At 46.1% G+C, this 26801-nt stretch overlaps 1 protein-coding gene across 1 annotated transcript in view; it reads right to left on the bottom strand.

Moving 5' to 3' along the window:
* Nucleotides 1-26801, bottom strand: part of LOC120998925 (vomeronasal type-2 receptor 26-like) — an 87798-nt gene that overhangs the window by 35454 nt on the left and 25543 nt on the right. The window contains exons 3-4 of the mRNA XM_040429804.1: nucleotides 11195-11413; nucleotides 10951-11074 (exon numbers count right to left, since the gene is read on the bottom strand). Of these exons, the coding sequence (XP_040285738.1) occupies nucleotides 10951-11074; nucleotides 11195-11413 (343 nt within the window). The remainder of the gene's footprint in view (nucleotides 1-10950; nucleotides 11075-11194; nucleotides 11414-26801) is intronic.

The raw sequence follows: 26801 nt of genomic DNA, 5'->3' as shown, positions 1-26801 counted from the left end.
CGGCGGATACAGCAGGGGCCCGGCTATCAGGGACTGCCAGGCCCCTGCAGTGATCGGGCACTCACCGCTTCGGTGCCCTCCCAATCACCATGACCTAATACTTCGGCAAAATGCCGCAAGTCACTTGCCGCCATAACGTACTATTACGTCATATGTCAGGAAGGGGTTAAGCTTTTGCTATTAGTTTTAAACAAACTGTGTAAAAACAGCAACCAGTGCCATTTTACTGCTAATATTCTTGTAAAAAAACACGAGGGAGGATAAAGATGGAGGATCACCTGACACTAGGAAGAAGTGGGCATGCCCTGATTGACTGACAGACAGCCTGGATTAGCCAATCAGGCGACAGTGGTAAGGCAGCTTCTGATTCTGAGACAGAAGAATAGCCATTTTTGTTCAGTTTTCTACCTAGAAACAGTGGCCCAGATTCAGGTAGATTTGCCCATTACTTACACCTGAGCCGCTCAGCTGAATTTCTCTGCGCTGGAGCAATTTTGCCAAATTGCCACCTGATTCAGGAATCGTTTGTTCATTTAATTTGCTCCTGTTTAAGGCAAAGCTGAGGGCGCAAGGCCGTGCAAGTCAAAGTGGGTGTGCCCCTATGTAAATGAGGAATTTTCGGCTCAGCAGAGGTTTGCTAGCATAATTTCAGGGCAAATCCTGCTCAGCTGCTTGCACTGAGCAAATAAATAGGAGCAGACTTGCGCATGTTCTTTGCTGAATTTCATCCTGCTTTTTCCTACCCCCCCTGAGCAAGGAAATTCAGCCCTTTTGCAAGACATGGCACCTCCCAAAGGGACCAAAAAAAGGAAGCCCAACTTTGTGGCTGCAGAGATGGACATCCTGATTGCTGCACTCCAGCAGCATAAGGAAGTCCTATATGGTGCCCAGCGGGCAAACACCACCATTGCCCAAAGGAGGGCTATATATGAAGCCATTGCCCTGGACATCAATGCCCTGGGTAATGAAGTGCGTACCTGGGATGACATCCAGAAGAAATTAAATGATATGAGGCGCAGGGTCCGTGAAAAACTGGCTCTTATCAGGAAGCATACCGGTGGCACGGGAGGTGGTCCGCGATGTATGATCCGGCTCAATCAGGAGGAGCAGCTTATTGCACAAACGTTCGTGCAGGAGCAGGTGGAGGGACTTGAAGGGTACGACTCCACTGTTGGGAACTTGGGGACTGGTAAGTTATTTTTCTTTCATATCTGCTGTGCATCATGGGAGGGGGTACAAGTGAACATATGAGAAGTGTGTTGCACCAGCAAAATATGTCGTTTTGGTGTCATCCACAGGTGGTGATGAGGAAGAAGAAGCTGGGCCGTCTTCGGCTGCGGCTCGACCCAGCCCATCCAGACCAGAGCCAGGGGTCCAGTCAGGCCCCATGGACATTCTGGCTATGCTGGTCCAGGAGGAGATCATACCGGGGCCAAGTATGGAGGAGCAAGTGGTATTGGAGGAGGATTCCTTTTTCCTCATCCAGGAGGACTCTGGCTCCCTCCAGGAGGATACCACCATCCCTGTGCAACCCACCACCCCCCCGCCTAGCACGTCATCCCCCTCCAGGGCAAGCCCCTCCAGGGCAAGCCCCTCCCTTGTGGACCCCTCCCCTTCTCCCACTGTCCGTGGCCGAGCCTCTCCTCCCAGGAAGGCTCTGTCCAAAACGAGGCATATATCCTCCAGCCTCCGTGACGGTCTGCTGGAGGAGCAGGCCCTGCAGACCCGCCATATAGGGGCCATGGTGGGAGAGGTGCGTCGTCTGGCGGACAGCATGGCATCCACCCCCACCTCTATGCAGCATGCCCTCACCCTGCATGAGGACCGGGACAAACATGTGGCACAGAGCCTGGGGGAAATTAGTGGCAACTCTAAGGCCATAGTCACCTGCTTGGTGGCTCTGGAGACCACACCAGCTTTGTTAAGCAGGATGACAGCTGCGGTGCAGGCCAACACCACTGCAGTGCAGGAGGAGGCGAGAGTTACCCGCCGGCATCAGCGGGATACCACCACCCGCCAAATGCAGATGTTGGCCCAGACCAACACCATCCTTGCCCGCCTGGCCAACGCCATGGAGGGCATGCAGCCACCACCTGCAAGGAGTGTGGAAGTAGGGGTTGATGCTCCTCCCCCCCCTCCTCCCCCCACCCCTCCATCCCCACCCCATGCCTCCTCCGCACCACGGAGATTGAGGAGCCAGAGTCGGGGCACCCTTGGCTCAAAGAAAAAAACCAAAAAATAATTTTATGTCTACATTTTTTTGCTCAACACAATATGATTTATTTTTTATTTTTCTATATGCTCAGGGTATGAGAATTTTTTTTTTTAAAATGCTCAGGATATGAGTTTTTATATTTATTTGTAGTCCCTACACACGGTGAGGAGTGTATACTACAGTGTGACTGGTGTGTGAATGGGGGGGGGGGGGTGGCACTCCTGCTGGAAAAGGGGTGTCACCCTCTGCCATGTGAAAGGTGTATGAATGGACAGCAACATAATTGGAGCCTTGACGCGGCGTTGCTGCTCCCTAATACCATGGGGTATTGTTGGGTCTAATCCAATTGGGGGTGCATGTGTCGTGTGTGTGCTAGGGACTACAGTGGTGTACATACATGCATTATACTTGTGACAAGATCAGGGTGTGTTTAATGTGCAAAGAGACGTTCCACAAGACCATTCCGGATTGCTCTTCCCTCAGAAGATGCGGTAGTGTTTCTTGGGGGGGGGGGGTTGCGTGGTTCGGGGGTAAGGTCATTGCGTAGCTCAATGTGCATGCCCCTTCTTTGAGCTAAATTGTGGAGAATACTACATGCCCCTACGATTTGGCATACAAAGTTGGGTGAATACAATAGGGTCCCCCCTGATTTATCCAGACATCTGAATCGAGATTTAAGGATGCCAAATGTGCGCTCCACCACCGCACGGGTACGTGCATGGGCTTCGTTATATCTTTCCTCTCCTGGTGTTTGAGGGTTACGAAATGGGGTCATCATGTGAGGTCCCAGGGCATAGGCAGAGTCACCTGGAAGGGAAAAGACAGGAGGATGTTAGTCGTGCATGTGCCCCTTGTGATGTGTGCATCATGGGGGGGGGGGCAGTCATACCTGACACCCATGTCACTCACCAATCAGCCAGCTGTCTCCATACATGTTCTGGTCAAACTCGGTTGGGATGGGGCTGTGTCGGTAAATAAAACTGTCATGGCTTGACCCTGGGTGTTTGGCACGGACATGCCATATGAGGCCATGTGCATCCACAATCATCTGCACATTTATCGAATGCCAATGTTTCCTGTTGCAGTAGATATGCTCGAGGTGCCGGGGGGGGGGGGGGGGGGCGTGGGGCCACATGGGTACAATCTATTGCACCCACAGTGCGTGGAAATCTGGCTAATAAATAAAAATCACTGATTGCCTTCTGCCGCACGTCAGCCGTGGTTGGTTTGATAAATTGTGTGCCCATTCGTCTGAGTATTGCAGGGATCACTTGGTGCACACACCTGCTCATGCTGGATTGGGACATCCCCGCCACCACTCCACCTGTGCGCTGAAATGAGCCAGTTGCCAAAAAATGAAGGGTTGCCACTACCTTCACCAGTGGCTGCACTGCCTGTCCCCGATGGGTCGGGCTGCTGATGTCATCCTGCAGGATTGTTACCAACTCAAGGATGACTTCAGGGCTAAAGCGAAACATGCGATACACCTCAGTATCAGTCATCTGAAAAAGGTTGTAGCGCCCTCTGTAAATCCTCTCCCGTGCCCTCCTACGAGTCGGCTCAGTCAATAGAATATCAAGAACCATAGCTGCCCCTGGCATGTTGGTGCACAGATGTGAGGTCCCGAAAATGTGGGTGCTCTGCTTGTTCAGATCGTCTGTCTAGGTGCTGCTGAAGTTGCGCGCTCCTTCAGATGACATTTGGCCATCTTTTGCTAACTTGCCCCTGCTTTTAACAGGAGCAAGTTTGCCCAGGGAAAAAAGCTTACACGCTTCCAGCGCAAGATGCGCATCACACGCGCATGTTTCTGAATCATCGGCAGTACCTAATTTGCATATTCGCTGAGGGAATTCCATGAAGGCGCAACTTACACCCCGCGCAAAATTGCACGGAAATTGCGCAGGAACAGCTAGGCTGCGTGCGCGGGGAAATGGCCGCATTTCAGGCTTAACTGGTTTACAGAATCAGCCGCAAATTTGCATAGGAGCAAATCAGTACTTGCGCGGCGCAAATCACACTTGTTCCCGCGCAAGTGCTTCTTGAATCTGGGCCAGTGTGTCTGGCAACGTCTGACAAAAAAACCTATTATATAGACACAAGCCACTAATGTAGTGAGAAACACTATAGGGAGAGATATAATTGTGTAGATTTTAGGGAATTTGATCAGGTAAAGCTTTGAGGAAGTGAGGGACTGGTCACACTCTGCTTAAGGGCTCATTCAGACGACCATATTAATGAGCCTGCATCCGTTCCGCAATTTTGCGGAATGGGTGCGGACCCATTCATTTCAATGGGGCCGCAAAAGATGCGGACAGCACACTGTGTGCTGTTGTGTTATTCCGCAGCCCCGCAAAAAAGATAGAGCATGTCCTATTCTTGTCCACAATTGCCGGCCATGTGCAGACCGCAAATTGCAGAATGCACACCGGCTGGTATCCTTGTTTTGCGGATCCGCAATTTGCGGATTGCAAAAAACTACGGTCGTCTGAATGAGCCCTAATACAGTTACTTGCTGCTACAGAGGTTCAGAGTAGCAGTTCTGCAGGGCAAAACCCACCTGTATCTAAACAAAGACACCTTTTATTTTTAATCTTAAGTTCCTACAAATAATTACTGTATTGCCAGCACAGCACTCCAATGGCATTCTGCAGCAAATGCTAAGCAACTGCATATTCTTTTCAGTGCATTATATCTGTTATTAAAAGCCTTGCACTATACCAAAAGCATTTTATGGCAAAAACACAATTTTTATACTAATGATATTAAACGCATAGTTCAAAAACATTTTGATGCAAACTTAGCATTATTATATCCATGTTAGCAAATGCATTACTAGCATGTGCTTCATAGACATTAGTACAAAAATTTGTATTGTACAAGAAAACCAGAGATGCTCATAGTTCCCAACGCCTTGTCCGCATCTCCAGCATGTATCAGGTATCTCTTGATTGTACCTATGGAGTAATACAGGGGTCTTATACCATCGTGCAGTGATTTTGTATTGCATCTCCCGATAATTGTATGCTGGAGAATTGGAAAAGGCGTTTTGGATAACCAACAGTTTCTGAGACTCTGTTAGTTGATATTGTAATTCTTTGTTCCATTTGGAACAGAACCCTGGTTCCTGTATTGAGGAGTTTATCATTTTATAGCATTTTGCCATTCTTCTATAATATATGGGACTTTATTACTCATTGTGCAGAATATGGATAACCACTTTGATCTGCTAATGTTCACCTTCCCTTCCCTCCCTTCTCTCCCTTCCATCCATCCCTTTCATGATATAGTTAATTTGTTTCTCAAATTATTTGTACAAATGATCTATACCTGTGTATACTTTGATATGTTACTTTATTTGTATTTGTTACAAGAATGGAATGATGTAATTCCAATATTGTCTAATATGCTTATTAGCATATGATTTTTTCTTTTATTTATGTGTAAGAATGAGAATTGTAATGCTTTAAAAAATTAATAAACTCATAATTTATACAAAAATTTGTATTGTTGAACCAGTTATATTAAATGTTTGTTCAAAGACATTTGATAGCAAACACTGCATTAGTCTCAAAGTAAATTGTCAATAACAGTGTGCAGTGTATTTGTAGACAGGAAGGGACATTTAATGGTGTCTCTGTCTTTAACCGCCTCACGTCCGCCCATAGGATATAAACGTCCTATGGGTGGACGTCTATTTCTGACAGCACGTTTTAAAACGTCCTGTCAGAAATAGCAGCTGCACGCTAATCGTGCAGCTGCTGATCGGGTTGCCCGCTGTCAGTGACAGCAGGGCAACCCTAAGACAAGGCAGGGACAGTGCCCAGGTGTCCCTGCCTTCACGATCGCTGCAGACACAGCGCTCACCGAGCGCTGTGTCTGCAGAGCAGGAAGCGCTGTGCGCTTCCTGTTCCGGCCCGGCGGTCATGTGACCGCCGTGACCGGAGAGTGCAGGAGCTGTGTGAGGTCTCTCAGAGACCTCGATCAGCCCTGCTGTGAGGCTGTACAGCGCAGGATTGCTGCTGTACAGCCTCTCTAGGGGTGCATTTGTCCTGTAACCGGGGCTACTATGTCAGCCCCAGTTACAGGAGAAATCAACAGTGTAAAAAAAAATAAAAAGTGAAGTAAATGTCCCCCAGAGGTCTTGTATGACCTTATAGGGGACGAAAAGTGTAAAGAATAAAAAAAAAAATTGAAAATAGAAAAAATAAAATAAAATAGACATATTTAGTATTGCCGCGTCCGTAAAAACCAGCTCTATAAAAATATCACATGACCTAACCCCTCGGGTGAACACCGTAAAAAATAAATAAAAAAAACTGTGTCAAAACAAGCAATTTTTGTCACCTTGCATCACAAAAGGTGCAACACCAAGTGATCAAAAACGCGTATGTCCCACAAAATGGTACCAATAAAACGTCACCTCATCCCGCAAATAAAGAGCCCCTACATAAGAAAATCTCTCAAAAAATAAAAAAACTATAGCTCTTAGAACATGGAGACACTAAAACATCATTTTTTTGGTTTCAAAAATGCTATTATTGTGTTAAAGTGAAACAAATAAAAAAAAGTATACATATTAGGTATTGCCGCGTCCGTAAAAACCAGCTCTATAAAAATATCACATGACCTAACCCCTCGGGTGAACACCGTAAAAAAAAACAAAAAAAAAACTGTGTCAAAACAAGCAATTTTTGTCACCTTGTATCACAAAAGGTGCAACACCAAGTGATCAAAAACGCGTATGTCCCACAAAATGGTACCAATAAAACCGTCACCTCATCCCGCAAAAAATGAGCCCCTACATAAGAAAATCTCTCAAAAAATAAAAAAAACTATAGCTCTCAGAACATGGACACATTAAAACATAATTTTTTGGTTTCAAAAATGCTATTATTGTGTAAAACTTTAATAAATGAGAAAAAGTATACATATTAGGTATCGCCACGTCCGTAACAATCTGCTCTATAAAAATGTCACTTGACTGAACCCCTCAGGTGAACGCTGTAAAAATAAATAAATAGAAACTGTGCTAAAACAACCAATTTTTTGGTCACCTTGCCCCATAAAGTGTTATAATGAATGATCAAAAAATCATATGTACCCAAAAATAGTACCAATAAAACTGGCACCTTATCCCCTAGTTTCCAAAATGGGGTCACTTCTTGGGAGTTTCTACTGTAAGGGTGCATCAGGGGGCTTCAAATGGGACATGGCATCTAAAAACCATGTGGAGTTCCTTTCCTTCTGCGCCCTGCCGTGTGCCCATACAGCAGTTTACGACCACATGTGGGGTGTTTCTGTAAACCGCAGAATCTGGGTAATAAATATTGAGTTTTGTTTGGCTGTTAACCATCGATGTGTTAAAGAAAAAAATTGATTAAAATGGAAAATCTGCCAAAAAAGTGAAATTTAAAAATTTGATTTCCATTTTCCTTTAATTCTTGTGGAACGCCTAAAGGGTTAACAAAGTTTGTAAAATCGGTTTTGAATACCTTGAGGGGTGTAGTTTCTACAATGGGGTCATTTATGGGGGTATCCACTATGTAGGCCCCACAAAGTGACTTTAGACCTGAACTGGTCCTTATAAAGTGGGTTTTGGCAATTTTCTTAAAAATTTGAAGAATTGCTTCTAAACTTCTAAGCCTTCTAACATCCTAAAAAAATAAAATGACATTTCCAAAATGATGCCAACATAAAGTAGACATATGGGGAATGTTAAATAATAAATATTTTATGAGGTATCACTTTCTGTTTTAAAAGCAGAGAAATTGAAATTTAGAAAATTGCGAATTTTTCTAATTTTTGGGTAAATTTGGGATTTTTTCATAAATAAAGGTGAAATATTTTGACTCAAATTTATGACTATCATGAAGTACAATGTGTCACGAGAAAACAATCTCTGAATGACTTGAAAAAAATAAAGGCGTTCCAAAGTTATTACCACATAAAGTGAGATATGTCAGTTTTGCAAAATTTGGCCTGGTCAGGAAGGGGGCAAATGGCCCAGATGGGAAGTGGTTAAATTACAGAAAAAACATTTGCAATATTGCTAATGCCCTTTAATAATATGTGGATTCCAAGCCCATGACTTTTCATTTAGGCCTCATAACAAAATGTCTGGAAAACGGAAGAGTGCAAAATTAAAGACTTATGTCTTGTTCTCACAGTCAGAATATGAGTAGTAGCAGCTCTAGCAGCATGAGCCATCCAGCTAGTAGTAGTAGTGTTAGTAGTAGTAGGTAACAGTTCTTCCTGAATATTGAAAGGATGTTATTAATAAGGACAAAGAGGATGAAATGATGAAAAGATTATGTGGAGGTCAGGTCTACCTAATATAGACTTTGACACTGGGCCTAAGAGCCAGGGTTCACAGGATTTCTCATGCTCCACCTCCTTCCATCCCCAAAGAAGCCTTTCTATCATCTCTGTCTTCACTGCCCCCTCCTAGTGGGGTGCCTTTGTTTTCCCTAAGAGGCAACAACCCCCCCCCCCCCCCCCCCATACACTATGTTAAACAGTCAAGAGTCTCACTGGTGATGAGTTGTGTGATAGCAGTCAGCGTTTGGACTGCCATGAGGAGGTTCAGGAAGAGCCGGGGACCCCATGCATAGCAGTGTTGATGGTGATAGTAGTAGTGGGACCTGTAGCCACAGTGGTGGCTGTATGGGCAATGGAAAAATACAGAGCAGAGGAGGGGGCCAAGGAGCCCTCTATGACAGGGATTACTGCAGCCTTAAAAGGATTGTCAAGAAATGGCCATTAAAGAATTTAAGAGCACTTCATTCTTCCTTCTACATTATGGAGATGCTAATTTCATTTCAGGACTTGATACCTGCCCACACTGCCAAAATTACAAATACCTGGTGTGAATGACTGTGATTGGTCAGCAAACTTGCCTGACCTAAACCCCATAGAGAATTTATGGGGTATTGTCAAGAAGAAGATGAGAGACACTAGATGCAGATGAGCTGAAGGCCGCTATCTTAGCAACCTGGGCTTCCATAACACCTCAGCAGTGCCACAAGCTGATCACCTCCATGCCACGCTGCATTGATGCAGTATCTCATGCAAAAGGAGCCTGAACAAGTATTGAGTGCATAAACTGGACAGAGATTTTAGTAGGCCAACATTTCTGTATTAAAAATAATTTTTTGCATTGGTCTAATATAATATTCTCATTTTCTGAGATATGTTTGGGTTTTCATTAGCTATAAGCCATAATCATCAACATTACAAGAAATAATTTTGCCACTGCTTTCCGCTATTGGAGTTGAGACAGCAGTACACCTACGTATCTCTACCTTACCTTTATACTATATATTATTCCTTTTCACTCCTAACAAAAGGTAAATCCCCATCTTTGTTTACGACCACCCTTGCCACCTAACTCAGATGCCAGTGGTGAAAACCTTTCTAAAAGCTGGACCTTCCATACTGAATATTCTCTTCTACTGATATTACCTGACACAAGTTTGCAATTTTCAAGAGCTTGTTAAACATTAAGGGGGAAATGTATACAATGATTTCCTCCAGTTTTGTGATTTATGGTGTAATGAAAATACCATCCATTTTTTATATCTTACGAGCTTTGTAAGTGGATACAACTTTTCACCATACACTCACCTAAAGAATTATTAGTGCCCCCATACTAATACGGTGTTGGACCCCCTTTTGCCTTCAGAACTGCCTTAATTCTACGTGGCATTGATTCAACAAGGTGCTGATAGCATTCTTTAGAAATGTTGGCCCATATTGATAGGATAGCATCTTGCAGTTGATGGAGATTTGAGGGATGCACATCCAGGGCACGAAGCTCCCGTTCCACCACATCCCAAAGATGCTTTAGTGGGTTGAGATCTGGGGACTGTGGGGGCCATTTTAGTACAGTGAACTCATTGTCATGTTCAAGAAACCAATTTGAAATGATTCAAGCTTTGTGACATGGTGCATTATCCTGCTGGAAGTAGCCTTCAGAGGATGGATACATGTTCTCATTCTGTTTACGCCAAATTCAGACTCTACCATTTCAACAGAAATCAAGACTCATCAGACCAGGCAACATTTTTCCAGTCTTCAACAGTCCAATTTTGGTGAGCTCGTGCAAATTGTAGCCTCTTTTTCCTATTTGTAGTGGAGATGAGTGGTACCCGGTGGGGTCTTCTTCTGTTGTAGCCCATCCGCCTCAAGGTTGTTCGTGTTGTGGCTTCACAAATGCTTTGCTGCATACCTCGGTTGTAACGAGTGGTTATTTCAGTCAACGTTGCTCTTCTATCAGCTTGAATCAGTCGGCCCATTCTCCTCTGACCTCTAGCATCCACAAGGCATTTTTGCCCACAGGACTGCCGCATACTGGATGTTTTTCCATTTTCACACCATTCTTTGTAAACCCTAGAAATGGTTGTGCGTGAAAATCCCAGTAACTGAGCAGATTGTGAAATACTCAGACCGGCCCGTCTGGCACCAACAACCATGCCACGCTCAAAATTGCTTAAATCACCTTTCTTTCCCATTCGGACATTCAGTTTGGAGTTCAGGAGATTGTCTTGACCAGGACCACACCCTAAATGCATTGAAGCAACTGCCATGTGATTGGGTGACTAGATAATTGCATTAATGAGAAATAGAACAGGTGTTCCTAATAATTCTTTAGGTGAGTGTACATCAGCCCTGTAAATCTCAGTGCACAATTCTAGACCTCTAGCAGAAGACAAGCCAAACAAAAGTCCATCCCTCACCAGTCTGGTTGGAGATCTCTCCTTCTGCACAAGGGGCACAGTAGTAGCAGCATTTCTGTTTTCCTTCCAGTGGGACTTTTCTGTATCCGGGAAGACAACTCTCACTACAGGCAGAGTGCGGTGTCTGAAGTAAAAAGTGTCATACAGGATTTGCTTTTGAGGCATATGAGGACAAAGCTAACTTTAAATGTTCACTTTCAGAACAATTCTTGAAGACAAAGAACATTTTCTATGTGAAATTTACCTGGCGAAATCGGGGATTCCAAAAAATTGAGTTGTCATTTATAACAATTTGCAGATAACCACTGCCTTCATTAAATTGTCCAACTGTTTGTTTTCCCACAGTACGGTCAGTATATACATGATAGTTCACCAGATCAAATCTAGCCGGAAAGTGTCCTTTATCATGAATCGAATCTCCACCTGAAGTTGTATAATGAACTCTCTTTATATACTGATTGAGCTAAAAAGAGAAATAGCAACAGATCAATGAAGGTGAGAAATATAGAAGAACCGGATATTGATGACAGGTGAAGAATTTAGGATCCAAGTTACAGGAGAAGTAGTGCATGGCTTTATGTGTGCAGCGGAGACACAGTTAAGGGCTAAGGGCAGAGATGAGTGAACCACTCAACATTTGTTTTGTGTCAGGTTCGGCGAATTTTAGAAAAAAATTGATTTGAACCCAAATCGATTTGGACTGAACCAAAGTTGCTCCAATTACCCTTAAACTTGGTATATAAAACCCTCTAGTCTCCTTGGACTCAGAATCTTTAGGAAAACTTGTATTTTCTTTTAGTTTATTTTTTGTAATTTTTTTTATTCCCCCCTCCCCCCAAGCTCTGGAACGCAATGACAACAATAGTACAGTCTGGGTAACACTGACATACATAGTTATGGGTAAACTCATGTTTGACGCTGCTAACATACTGTTTTTTTAAAACGCACAACGCTGGCACATGTGTTCTGCTTTTTCATATTCCAGAGCTTCCAAAAATTGTCCCTTATAGGGGTCCGATGTTTAAACACACATGGTATTATGAGCCAAATTAGTTTTTTTTAAAAGTGTCCGAAAATGATACCTTGACAGGGTCAGAATGCCTGTTCCTACGACACTCACAAGTGTTGATTGTCAGAAGAAAAAATAGCTAATTCTAAAAAAGCCTATAACATTCTTTCTCCCTTTTAATTGTGAGCAGCAGCAGTACAGTGTGGATGTGGAAAGGGTAGGGTAATAGAGACACGTGGCCTCAATGATAGCGACAGCAGAAGCAGCATAGCATGGGACATACAAAGCAGTAGATTGGATGTCTATCGATAGTAGTAGTAGTAGTGGTGGTAGTGGTAATAGTGTTCATACTGGTATTAGTGGCTGATACTTTGCATTAATAGTGGTGGAAGTAGGGGTTTAGCAGAGTGGAGCATTAGCAGCTGAGGCGGTGGCAGCAGAAGCCATATTGTACATGTTGGCAGGCAGGCAGCAGCATGATTGAGACCGCAGCAGCCTTATAGAAGATGATGACAGGCTAAGGCAGCAGCAGTGGCATAATGCAGGCAGGCAGCAGCATGATTGAGACCGCAGCAGCCTTATAGAAGATGATGACAGGCTAAGGCAGCAGCAGTGGCATGAAGGCCGCAGTGGCATAATGGAGTCAGCAGCAGCCATGCAGAACATGATGGATGGCAGGTTGCAGAACTGGCATGATGGCAGCATTGGCATGATGGAGGCAGCAGCAGCCATATAGAACATGATGGTCTGCAGCAGTGGCATGATGGCAGCAACGGTCTGATGGAGGCAGGATGGCAAGCAGACAGGCAAGTAGCAACAGTGGCAAGATGGGGCCCCATCAGCACAGCCAGATCAGCCTAAGGCCTCTTTCACACTACAGTATGTCGATTTCAGTGTTTTGCGTTCCGTTTTTCACGGATCCGTTTTTTTGTTTCCGTTGTGTTTCCGTTTTGGTTCAGTTTTTCCGTTCCGTTTTTCCGTATGGCATATACAGTATACAGTAATTACATAGAAAAAATTGGGCTGGGCATAACATTTTCAATAGGTGGTTCAGAAAAAACGGAACGGATACGGAAGACATACGGATGCATTTCCGTATGTGTTCCTTTTTTTTGCGGACCCATTGACTTTAATGGAGCCACGGAACGTGATTTGCGGCCAAATATAGGACATGTTCGATCTTTCAACAGAACGGAAAAACGGAAACGGAATGCATACGGAACACATTCCGTTTTTTTGCTGAACCATTGAAATGAATGGTTCCGTATACGGACTGTATACGGAACGCAAAAAACGGACCGCAAAACCGAAAAAAAAAACGGTAGTGTGAAAGAGGCCTAAACCGGATGAGTGTGAAAATCCTCTCAAATCCAGGCTTGGTTCCATTTGACAAAAGCTATGTTTTGGGGACTGATGGAGGACAACTTGGTCCATTTAGGTGTCACCATGCCTGCCTCCCATGGCACTGAAAACCCTCTCCGAGATGATACTGGAGGCTGGGCAAGAAAGAGGAAAGCGTGGTATACCAGTTTGGGCCACTGTCCCTGTCTGCTTGCCCAGAAATCCATGGCGTCAGCAAGATGCGTTAGCTTTTCTTCCTCCATATTCATCGCACCCTGTTGCATGACGTCAGTGTCTCTTCAAAAATACATATGAGGGGGGTGAGGGACAACTGCAGCATGAACGGCTTCAACAGCCCGACCTGGAAACAACGCAGGCTCACTTCACAGGCGGTCTGGTGTATGACTAAACCATTCTCGGATTTCCACTGCTTGTACAGACGTTCGAGCATGTGCAATGTTGAATTTAGTTGGAACGTTGCAGATAGAGATGAGCGACGTTGACGAAGTGGAATTCGATCCGAATTTCAAGAGAAAATTCGATTCACACCGAATCGGAATTTCCTCACGCTTCGTGGTAACGAATTGTATTTTTTCCTAAAATGGCTGCTGCACGTGTTAGGAAATAGAGCAAGGAACTCTGGGAAAGAGGGATCACCCACAATGCCATGGATGCAGCCAATCAGCAGCCAGCCAGCCCCTGTGATGTCACAGCCCTATGAAAAGCCTCAGCCATCTTGTATTCAGCCATTTTCCAGTGTACTTAGTGCAGGGAGAGACGTCAGCAGGCGCTAGGGACAGTGCTAGGAAAGACTTGAAAACTTATATTTTGCTTAATAGAAGTTCAGGGAAAGAGCATTAGAAGTGTAGGGAAAGGATAGGGAGGAATTATTCCACAGTATTGAAGCAAAACAGAGTTCAGTAGGGGAGGTTACAGCCTGGGTAATAAGAACAATCCTATTACACCTTGCTGCACTGACTGGGGATCCAAATTGCCATTATACAGCTCTGTAATTCCAGCAAACCGTGCTTGTTATTGGGGTACAAGTGCTGTTTGATACCGCCATTAACAGGGTTTATTACAAGGAAATATTTCTACGTCTTATTTGCCCTTGTGCGGTGCAGTTATATGTTCTAAAGCATTTTTTTTTGCGTGTATTAGTGTGTATTAGTGGAAAAAAAAGGGCTTATTAGCCGTTGTGTGGTGAAGTGAGAAAATTACAGACTTTTTGGGGGAGTTTCAATGTAATTTTTATTTATTTATTTGATCTAACAGACAGAGAAGTGCCAGGCCCTGCACAGGGGAGTGGAAGAGGCCTAAATGTTTCTGGCGCAGGCACAAGTCGCAGCAGAGTAAGGGGCGTGACAGCAGGAGTCGCAGCGAGAGGCCTGAGCTCCCAGTGTCATCTAGCGGTTGTGTCTTGACCAGCAACCCAGCGGTTCTTGAATGCTTGACTCGTTTATCCACTTCGTCCCAAGTGTCATCAGACACCCCCAGCCAAGAGTCGGTGGGTTCGTCAGACACAACCCTTAGTTGGTATGGCCCGGGAGCAGGCCCTGTGCCCTCACCTGTCCTCAACCTGCCTCTGCCCTATTCTGTTCCCTCAGCCACAGAAGTATTATATGCTGTGGGCCATAGGCGTGCACAGTCTATTGCATTAGGGTGTGCACCCTAAAGCACAAATACACGCCTCGCGCTTGTGTATGTATGTATATATATATTATATACACATACACACACACATATATACACTCACCTAAAGAATTATTAGGAACACCATACTAATACGGTGTTGGACCCCCTTTGCCTTCAGAACTGCCTTAATTCTACGTGGCATTGATTCAACAAGGTGCTGATAGCATTCTTTAGAAATGTTGGCCCATATTGATAGGATAGCATCTTGCAGTTGATGGAGATTTGAGGGATGCACATCCAGGGCACGAAGCTCCCGTTCCACCACATCCCAAAGATGCTCTATTGGGTTGAGATCTGGTGACTGTGGGGGCCATTTTAGCCAAATTCGGACTCTACCATTTGAATGTCTCAACAGAAATCGAGACTCATCAGACCAGGCAACATTTTTCCAGTCTTCAACAGTCCAAATTTGGTGAGCTCGTGCAAATTGTAGCCTCTTTTTCCTATTTGTAGTGGAGATGAGTGGTACCCGGTGGGGTCTTCTGCTGTTGTAGCCCATCCGCCTCAAGGTTGTGCGTGTTGTGGCTTCACAAATGCTTTGCTGCATACCTCGGTTGTAACAAGTGGTTATTTCAGTCAACGTTGCTCTTCTATCAGCTTGAATCAGTCGGCCCATTCTCCTCTGACCTCTAGCATCCACAAGGCATTTTTGCCCACAGAAATGGTTGTGCGTGAAAATCCCAGTAACTGAGCAGATTGTGAAATACTCAGACCGGCCCGTCTGGCACCAACAACCATGCAACGCTCAAAATTGCTTAAATCACCTTTCTTTCCCATTTTGACGTTCAGGAGATTGTCTTGACCAGGAGCACCCCCCTAAATGCATTGAAGCAACTGCCATGTGATTGGTCGACTAGATAATTAAATTAATGAGAAATAGAACAGGTGTTCCTAATAATTCTTTAGGTGAGTGTGTATATAAATATATATATACACAAATACACTAAGGGGTATCAGGGTACATTATTATACATGGGTAATATAACTAAGGGATATCAGGGTAAATTATACAGGAGTAATATAACTGAGGAGGGCTATCAGGGACATTATACAGGGATAATATAACTTATATTATATAAGTTATATTACCCCTTTATCATGTCCCCTGAGATAGCACTCCTCAGTTATATTATCCCTGTATAATAATGTACCCTGATACCCCTTAGTTTTACCCCCTATATAATTTATCCTGATCCCTCAGTTATATTACCCCCTTTATAATGTACCCGATAGCCCTCCTTAGTTATATTACCCCCTGTAATTTACCCTGATACCCCTCAGTTATACAGTATCATATAACTGAGGGGTATCAGGGTACATTATACAGGGGTATAAATGAGGAGGGGTAGCAAGCAGCAGGGAGCATACTTTATGTGTTAACTTAACGTTATATAACTAACTTATATGGGGGGTGAGAGGCCAGGGCAGAGTTCCAGTGTCGTAGCGTGGGTTGCCAGCACCCGGGTCAAGCCAAGTATTGCTCCCCCCCAACCTGTGGACATGCCCCTTTTTACAAATAATGCAGTACATGTCACCTACAGTCCTATGTACAGATAATGTAGTAGATATCTCCTGCAGTCCTATGTAACACCACAGATGACACAGTGATAACTCTCTGAGTACAGATAATGTAGTAGATGTCACCAGCAGTCCTATGTAACACCACAGATGACACAGTGATAACTCTCTGAGTACAGATAATGTAGTAGATGTCACCAGCAGTCCTATGTAACACCACAGATGACACAGTGATAACTCTCTGAGTACAGATAATGTAGTAGATGTCACCAGCAGTCCTATGTAACACCACAGATGACACAGTGATAACTCTCTGAGTACAGATAATGTAGTAGATGGGTGTGAGGCCCCAGAATTCAGAACACGTACAGTGTGACCTGAAGTCTGGGGCCAGGCTTCGGCAGTGTGGGCCAAATCCTATAGCCATCCCCCCCCAAGCAGATATGTGGATGGACATTACATATAAAGGTACACACTATACAGTAGAATACAGCAGCACATACCTGTTACATCCAGTGACGTCTCCTGTGGTGTAGACTTTCCTCAACGTCTTCATTCGGCGAAAAGACCGCCATGATACCTTCTTTCAGCCGCGTCTCTGCAGAGTTTCACAGAAAAATGTTTAGATTTCTCACTTTACTATCATCCTCAGATAACAGACCTCCCCTCCCCCCGTAGTGCCCATAAGTATAATGCCCTCTGTATTATTATAATATATACTGGCCCCCTGTGTTATTATTATTATTAATATTATAATGGCCCCCTCTGTATTAGGCCCCATTCACACGTCCGCAGAATGTGTCCGCATCCATTCCGCAATTGTGCGGAACGGGTGCAGACCCATGCATTCTCTATGAGGACGGAATGGATGCGGAAAGCACACTCTTCGCATCCGCATTTCCGGAGCGGCCTGCCGAACTTCCGGTCCGCGGCTCTGGAAAAAAATAGAACATGTCCTGTTCTTGTCCGCAAGACACTACGGACGTGTGAATGGACCCTAATAGTAATAATTATGGCCCCCTTCACCCCTCCAGCATACAGTCCCATGTAAAATACATCACTCCCTGCCTTCATCCCCTCCAACATACAGTCCCATGTAATATACAAAACTCCCCCTGCCTTCAGCCCCTCCAGCATACAGTCCCATGTAAATAATATCACCCTTCCTCTTTTCGCCGCCTGCCTTCAGCCCCTTCAGCATACAGTCCCATGTAAAATACATCACTCCCCGCCTTCAGCCCCTCCAACATACAGTCCCATGTAAAATAAGCAACTCCCCCTGCCTTCAGCCCTTCCAGCATACAGTCCCCATGTAAAATAATATCACCACTCCTGCCTTCAGCCCCTCCAGCATACAGTCCCCATGTAAATAATATCACTTCACCCCCCTCCCTTCAGCCCCTGCAAAAAGCCCCCCAAGTACACATAACAGTCACTATTCTCCTCCACATACTGACCTGCAGCTTCTGCTCCTCTCTCCAACAACGTGCTCTGTTGAATCTCCTGCACATCTTGAGGCCCCGCCCCCTGTATGAAGAGACTCCGCCTCTTCCTCCGACATCATACCTCCCTGGAGCAACTCCATTCTAGCGCTCTACTGTCTCATAGGCTTCAGACCACTACACTGAAGCCTATGTGAAGGATCGGATCAGGAGTTGGCAGATGGCAGTGCACACCCTGTGCGCACGCCTATGCTGTGGGCTCAGCTCCACTATACAGCAAGAATGAGCTACTAGAAGACAGTCTAGATGTGGAGGAGACATCTGCCACTTCCTCCGGTAGACGGGCAAGTAGTGATGAGGAGAGTGGTGTGGGAGCTGGTGTTGCGAGCGGTCAGGATCCTGACCCAGAGACTTTTGAGGAGGACATCAGTGACGTGCAGACAGTACTCGATGATGATGATCTTGCTGATCGCACTTGGGAGCCAAGTGAATTAGGGGCCTTATCATCATCGGGAGAAGAGGGTGGCAGCTTGCCCGTGAGGCAGCAGTGGAGCCAGCAAGTCGCTAGCTTGGCCGGGAGTCAGCAGGGTGGCAGCAGTGGGAGGTCGGTAGCCAAACGTGCCCGGGGTAGACCACCTGCTTCGCAGGAGCATACCTGCCCTAAAAGTAGTGATGCAGGGGTTCACGGAGGCAGCAGCCGTAGTAGTCAGTCAGTGCGGAGTGTTGGGGGTAAAATCACCTACTCGCCAGTTTGGCAGTTTTTTGTTAAGCTGCCGGAGGAGGTGAACATGGCCATTTGCCGAATCTGTGGGAAGAAGGTGAAGCGTGTCCAAAGTGCCAATGTTGGCACCACGGCCCTACGTCAACATATGTAGCTTTACCATAAAGTGGCCTGGGAGAACCTGGTTCCGATGTGGTGTTTCAGCCTGTGGCACACACCCGATTTCAGGCAGTCAAGGCTCCACCACCTCAGCCAAAAGGAGCTGTCTGTCCTTCCCATCATCTGCTGGTCCTTATGCTCCTGCTCCTGCTCCTCCTCCTCGTCAGTAATTCCATCAGCAATTGATCACCGAAGCGATTGCCAAGAGACAACAATATGTGTGCACTCATCCAACGGCGCAGAAGCTGAATGTGTTCCTGGCCAAGTTGCTGGTGCTGTAGTCCCTCCCTTTCCAAGTGGTGGACTCTGCACCTTCCAGAGAACTGATGGCTTGTGCCGAGCCAAGGTAGAGAATCCCAAGCAGTCATTTCTGTGCCAAAAAGCCAGTACCAGCCCTGCACACGTATGTAGAACAGAAGGTAGGCCAGTCCTTGAGCCTGTCGGCGTCTGCCAAAGTGCACAGCAGCGCCGTGTGGGGCTGTAACTACAGTCAGGGACAATACATGTCCTTTACGGCCCACTGGATGAATGTGGTTCCTGCAAAGCCACACCAGCAACTTGGCCAGGTGACGCCGCTTCCGCCTCCACGTTCTCACGCCGTTGGTACTGCGACAATGTCCGCCTCTGCCTCCTCATCCTCCACCGTGTCCTCATCCTCCACTGCAGGGACAATTTACAGTGCCCCTCCAGCATACAACATGTGCAGGGCACGGCAGTTTCATGCTGTTCTGCACCTCGTTTGCCTGTGCGAACTGAGTCACACAGGGGAGAAACTGCTCCGTGTCCTTCATCAAGAAATCGAATCCTGGCTTTCTCCGCGACAACTCAAAATCGGAACCATGGTGACTGACAATGGTAAGAACATGTTGTCGGCGCTGCGTCAAGGAGGGCTAAGCCATGCGCCCTGCATGGCACATGTGTTCAATATGGTTGTGAAGCGGTTCCTGAAGTCTTCCACCCATCTTTAGAAACTTTGCATGAACTTCAGCCACTCGTACACCGCAAAGCACATCCTCCTTGACCTGCAGCAGCAGAACGGCTTCCCCCAACATAGGGTCATATGCGACGTTTCCACCCTCCATATGTTGGACCGACTATACGAACAATAAAAGGCCATAAATAATTTCTTAATGATCCAAGCGGACAGGAGTACTCCCCTGTGTAACTTCGATGTCAGCCAGTGGCAGCTCATGCGTGACAACTGCCGTTTGCTCAGGCCCTTTGAGGAGGCCATGTTATTTGGCAGTCGCCAGGACTATGGGATGAACAACGTCATTCCACTGCTTCATGTCCTGGAACAGGTGCTGGTAAATCTGGCTGTCAGGGGACTGGAGACGTGGCACCTATATCTCATGACCACATGAGCCTTGTGGGGGCTGAACTGTAAGAGGAGGAGGTATAGGAGGAGGACATTGGTGCACAAGTAATGTTTAACGAAATGGGTGGTTTTTATACACAGGTGACAAGAGAGGAGGAGCAGGAGTAGCCAGAGGAGCTACAGGGTGATGAGGACCCATACACACTGTGGCAGTATGCAGTGGATATGGAGGCAGGGAGTCCCTCCGAGTCACTTGCACAAATGGCCCAATGCATGCTCACTTGCTTGCATAGTGACAGCTGAATTGTCACCGTTCGGCAGAGGGATGACTTCTGGCTCTCCACCTTGCTACCGGTCCAAAATGGGGGCCTTTTTTACACCCGCTGAGAGGGAGAACAAACTGAATTACTATAGAGACATCCTATGTAGTCAGTTGGCCGCTGCCTATCTGCGCCATTGCCCATCCTCTTGCAGGTCTGACCGGGGGGGCCCTTTGTGCTCACGTTCCTCTGCCATGGCTGCTGTGGCAGGGGGGGGGGATCTAGTTTGACCACTCTGTGGTCTATTCATGCTGCTGCTGCCACCTCCACACTCTGTCATTGTGCTACTCTGTGGTCTCCTCATGCTGCTGCTGCCACCTGCACACTGTCATTGTGCCACCCTGTGGCCTCCTCTGATTCTGCTGCTGCCGCCACCTCCACACTCTGTCATTGTGCCACTCTGTGGCCTCCTGATGCTGCTGCTGCCACCTCCATACTGTCATTGTGCCACTCTATGGCCTCCTCCTGATGCTGCTGCTGCCGCCACCTCCACACTTTGTCATTGTGCCACTCTTTGGCCTTCTGATGCTGCTGCCACCTCCACACTGTCATTGTGCCACTTTGTGGCCTCCTCCTGATGCTGCTGCCACCTCCAGACTCTGTCATTGGGCCACTCTGTGGTCTCCTCCTGCTTCTTCCACCTCACCACTATGTCCCACCGCCCCCACTTTATGACTGAGCCACTATTTTGCCTTTCTGCCTGGCTGACATAATTTATTTGACCTTTCTTCTGATCTGTCAGAAGGAAGGAAAAAAGAGGCGCACAACGGATCCTGTCTATGTAACAGCTGTAAGGCCTGCATGACATGGCCCCTATTTTTGATCAGAATTGGCTTATGATTTGGTAGCCAAAAGCAGGAGTGGGTACAAAACACAGAAGACATGCAAATATTCCATTCATGTGTCATCTCTGTTTTGGATCCACTTCTGTTTTTTTTTTGTCATTAGCAATACTGATGGACTACTGACCAAATGCTGACCGAGTGAAGGCGGATGCTCCACAGACAGGATCCGTTTTTTTGGGGGGCTATTGTTCTGACAGATTAGAGGAAGGGCAAAATAATCTGTAACGTCAACACAAACTTACTGCTGACATCCTCTCCACTCTGTCGGGAGGGGCTATACTTGTATAAGTGTTTAATAGAACAGGTTTTGTAGACATCAATGTGGAATCAACTGCTGACGATGTAAAAGGAGTGCGCTTTTTCTTGACGCTAACATTGACCTGAGTTCACACTTGAGTTATTTGGTCAGATTAAGCGGTGTAGCTGCAGATCATTATGACCCTGCAAGTCCAGGAGAGCATACCACACCATTTGAGAACGGCTGAAAAAAATGACAGTCCCCTGGACATTGCCAGCACCTTGTGCAGGGAGCATGTGTTATTTCCCCCAGGTTCAGGGCAGGCAAGGATGTTGCAGCCATTGTCGCTGACCATTTTACCCAGTTGGAGAGTGCATGGTGACAGTGAGAGCTTGATGGACTTTAGCAACTGCTCGCCTGTGGGCTACTCTTGCCCAGGCGGATCAGCTCCAACACCGCTTGACACATGTGATAGGAGGGAGGAGGAATGGGAGTGACACTGTGCCCTGCTGCTGTTGGTGACGGGACCGTGTTCATGGAGGTGGAGCAGGCGGATAAATGTTTGCTGTGGGAGCCAGCCCGATGATATCATGGGGAACGTAAAAAGAACCTGGCCATGTTGCTGTGGTGCTGCCTCTCCACTGCCACAGAAAAACATTGACCCATTGGGCCCTGAAAGACATTCACTGTCTCTGTCTGTAAAAGCTGCTCCAAGTGTCCACCATTAAGTGCACCTTGCCACACAGTGAGAACTGCCACATTCTCCGCCACATGAGAGTATAAGGGACTACTACAATGATATTGCAGCAACTGCACCTCAAGCAATGTGGCCAGATGGGGGTTCAGTTTGTAGAAAAGCTAATTGCTGCTGGAGAAAAAGGTTTTTCATGGCCAAACATTCTGTTAAAGATGTCTCAATGTCTCATGATAGAGCAGAAGACAAGGAATACACTGCGTGCAGAATTATTAGGCAAATGAGTATTTTGACCACATCATCCTCTTTATGCATGTTGTTTTAATCCAAGCTGTATAGGCTCGAAAGCCTACTACCAATTAAGCATATTAGGTGATGTGCATCTCTGTAATGAGAAGGGGTGTGGTCTAATGACATCAACACCCTATATTAGGTGTGCATAATTATTAGGCAACTTCCTTTCCTTTGGCAAAATGAGTCAAAAGAAGGACTTGACAGGCTCAGAAAAGTCAAAAATAGTGAGATATCTTCCAGAGGGATGCAGCACTCTTAAAATTGCAAAGTTTCTGAAGCGTGATCATCGAACAATCAAGCGTTTCATTCAAAATAGTCAACAGGGTCGCAAGAAGCGTGTGGAAAAGCCAAGGCGCAAAATAACTGCCCATGAACTGAGAAAAGTCAAGCGTGCAGCTGCCAAGATGCCACTTGCCACCAGTTTGGCCATATTTCAGAGCTGCAACATCACTGGAGTGCCCAAAAGCACAAGGTGTGCAATACTCAGAGACATGGCCAAGGTAAGAAAGGCTGAAAGACGACCACCACTGAACAAGACACACAAGCTGAAACGTCAAGACTGGGCCAAGAAATATCTCAAGACTGATTTTTCTAAGGTTTTATGGACAGATGAAATGAGAGTGAGTCTTGATGGGCCAGATGGATGGGCCCGTGCCTGGATTGGTAAAGGGCAGAGAGCTCCAGTCCGACTCAGACGCCAGCAAGGTGGAGGTGGAGTACTGGTTTGGGCTGGTATCATCAAAGATGAGCTTGTTTTGCCTTTTCGGGTTGAGGATGGAGTCAAGCTCAACTCCCAGTCCTACTGCCAGTTTCTGGAAGACACCTTCTTCAAGCAGTGGTACAGGAAGAAGTCTGCATCCTTCAAGAAAAACATGATTTTCATGCAGGACAATGCTCCATCACACGCGTCCAAGTACTCCACAGCGTGGCTGGCAAGAAAGGGTATAAAAGAAGAAAATCTAATGACATGGCCTCCTTGTTCACCTGATCTGAACCCCATTGAGAACCTGTGGTCCATCATCAAATGTGAGATTTACAAGGAGGGAAAACAGTACACCTCTCTGAACAGTGTCTGGGAGGCTGTGGTTGCTGCTGCACGCAATGTTGATGGTGAACAGATCAAAACACTGACAGAATCCATGGATGGCAGGCTTTTGAGTGTCCTTGCAAAGAAAGGTGGCTATATTGGTCACTGATTTGTTTTTGTTTTGTTTTTGAATGTCAGAAATGTATATTTGTGAATGTTGAGATGTTATATTGGTTTCACTGGTAAAAATAAATAATTGAAATGGGTATATATTTGTTTTTTGTTAAGTTGCCTAATAATTATGCACAGTAATAGTCACCTGCACACACAGATATCCCCCTAAAATAGCTAAAACTAAAAACAAACTAAAAACTACTTCCAAAAATATTCAGCTTTGATATTAATTAGTTTTTTGAGTTCATTGAGAACATGGTTGTTGTTCAATAAAAAAATTAATCCTCAAAAATACAACTTGCCTAATAATTCTGCACTCCCTGTAGTGTTTGCAGGAGAAGAAGAAGTTAATCATGATAAAGATACTGTATTGCTTGGGGATGAGGGTTGGCTGCCACAAAGAGGACCAGGAGAAGTGTCACGGAGCAGAGGATGTGAACCCTCTGTGCCACTGACTAGGAATACTCCAGAGGGGCGTGACTAAGCAACTACCCAGATTTCACTAGAGCCACTGATGGTGAGGATAGGCTTGACTGTTGGTAGTTGCCAGGGGCTACTCTGGAGCGTAAACGAGTCAGTGACAGCTGGTCCAGGCAGACCAGGAGGTACCAAACGAGGTAGGCAGGCAGGGTCGTCATCAGGAGCAACAAAGCAGGAGCCGAGGGATGAGGCAGAGGCATGGTCAGGCAGGCAGAAGGTCAGGGCAGGCAGCACAGGTACAAGTCAGACAGTCCGGGTTGGCAACAGGAGAGACTAAGCAAGTAGGCAGGGGTCAGACGAAGTGTAATCCAAGGATGAGATACAGGTCAGGAACACAAATGCTAATCAAGCTCTTTTGCAACAAACTAGGACCTTGACACTCAGACGTCTGGGAGAAGGGCTGAGCCCTTTAAGTACGTGTAGGAGACCCAGGGTTGGTCAATGAGGTCACCTGACCCAACCCAGCCGAGCCCAGGGAGTGATGCTTACCACCCAGAGCAGTGACACATGGAACCAGCCTAACTCATGCTGTGTGCAGGGCTGAATGGAATCTGTGGAATGGAATACTCAGAAGCATCATCACAAACAGAGTGTCCTGGACTGCAGTGGTAACTGGGAGGCACTGGCCACTGATCACCGGATAGGAATCCTGGCCAGTTGTATTTTCCCAAAAGATCTGATCATGCCACCTCATTTTCTGCAATGGAGCTCTGATACCTACGATTGTATTAGAATGGTCTTGCACATAACTGTGGTTTTGTGTGCTGGCCTTGAGGAGAAAAAATACCACACGAGAGTTGCGCACACAGAGCTACAGCCAGCCGAGCTTGGATTAGCTCTGCCATGTTTGGCCCTAACCCACCCACAATGTCAGCGGAATCACCAGATACAAAGCAGACTTGGCTCTGGCTGTTCTTTGGGAGATACGGTTACGTCACATCTGCTCTTTCCCCGACTTTCAGTTGCTGGCTCCACTTCCAATGCTGTGGCTACAGGTGCCACTATTGCCACCACCAACACAGCTATGCAAGGGGTACCCAGCCTCCTCCCAAATCTCCTCAGGGAAGCCCAAATAGTAATGGCTCTCACAGAATTCATCAACAAGAAGACTCTCTTGACTATCTTCCGCAGAGCGTTGTGGTGTTTTCTTGCCACTTCTTAGGAAAAAGGAAGGCACCCCACTAGGAAGGGGCAGTGAAGACTGAGAGGACTCCATTGTAAGGCTTGTTGTGGCTGCAAAGAGGAGAAGCAGGAGGAACGCTGTCACCCCTGGCTGCATAGCTTGGTGTCATACTCTGAAATAACCTCCATGTCATCCTGCTGCAACTGAGAGGAGGACTGAGCCATCCAATCCACAATCTCATCATATTTCTCCTCAACAATAATGTTGCACCATTCTGTAGCCACGGACAACCTGGTTACTAGTAATACTACTTCTGGCCGGATAGTTGGTGTTGCCATTATTCACATTCTGGCACTAGGTCATTTGTTGAGAACCCTTCCATAGCGATTACATTTTTGGGCCTCACAGATAATGCTGTGCGCTACCCTGTGTATTGGTGTAGTAATCAGGTATATGCTGGTTTTAATAAATTGAACAACCCCAAAAACTTGAAACCATGTGGAGATAGAAATAAATGGAAACGTATTTAGGCCTAGTATTACTCACAGATACTTTTGTGTGTTACCCTTTGTATTAGTGTACTGATTACGTATATGCTGGTTTAATTAAATTTAACAAGCCCCCCAAAAAAATTGGGAACCGTGTGGAGACAGAAATAAATGGGTTTAGCCCTAATATTACGTAATCAATCACCCCACCCCCAAAAAATTATTTCTGTTAAAATGGGGGAAAAAAATCTAAGAAATTTTCTTGCAGGCAGCAGCTACAGTTCTGCTAGGAGGCAAATCCTCAGCTCCTGACTTCTCACTCCCTGGCTGACAGCTTTCCCTGCCTGTTTCTATTCTACATACACAATTCTTCTTCTTTCTAATTCTAACCTTTCCATTTACTGCCTCTGGCAGACACTGTGAGACTGAACCACCCTCATTCACAGCCCAGCACAGAATGGCGTTCTGCTTATTCTGCTAGGGCACCTCCCTGTCTGCTGCAGCACTGATTGGCTCATCCAGCCTGTTTATTGCCCTGAGAGCCAATCAGGGTAAGCCCTACCCCCTACTTGATGTGAGCACCCTTCTTCCTCCCTAGTGCTTTTTTCCCGCCAACATCTTTAGTAAAATAGCACTACGCAGTGGCGTACCTCCAATAGAGGCAGACCACGCAGCTGCTATGGGGCCCCTGGGGGAAGGCGGCCCATAGTGGATGATAGGCCACAGCCACTAATTACACTTACAGCTACCTGTGAGAGGAGAATATAGGATGTGGAGAAGGACCTTTGGTGATGTCATCATCATGTGACCAGTGTAGAAAACTGGTAAAAGATCTGTGGGATGTCGCTGTGAGGGGGCGGAGCTTGTGTGTAGTGCCTGGAGGAGAGGTTAGTGGTGTCCTGGGATAATCCTAGAAAAACTGGGAGTTATAGTCCTGTCCTATTATATTCTACTCCATGTAATTT

Source organism: Bufo bufo, chromosome 4 (genome assembly GCF_905171765.1).
Source record: "Bufo bufo chromosome 4, aBufBuf1.1, whole genome shotgun sequence".
Classification (NCBI taxonomy): domain Eukaryota; kingdom Metazoa; phylum Chordata; class Amphibia; order Anura; family Bufonidae; genus Bufo; species Bufo bufo.
The sequence above is the reverse complement of the archived record's forward strand: the minus strand, read 5'-3'. Positions and strand labels throughout refer to the sequence as shown.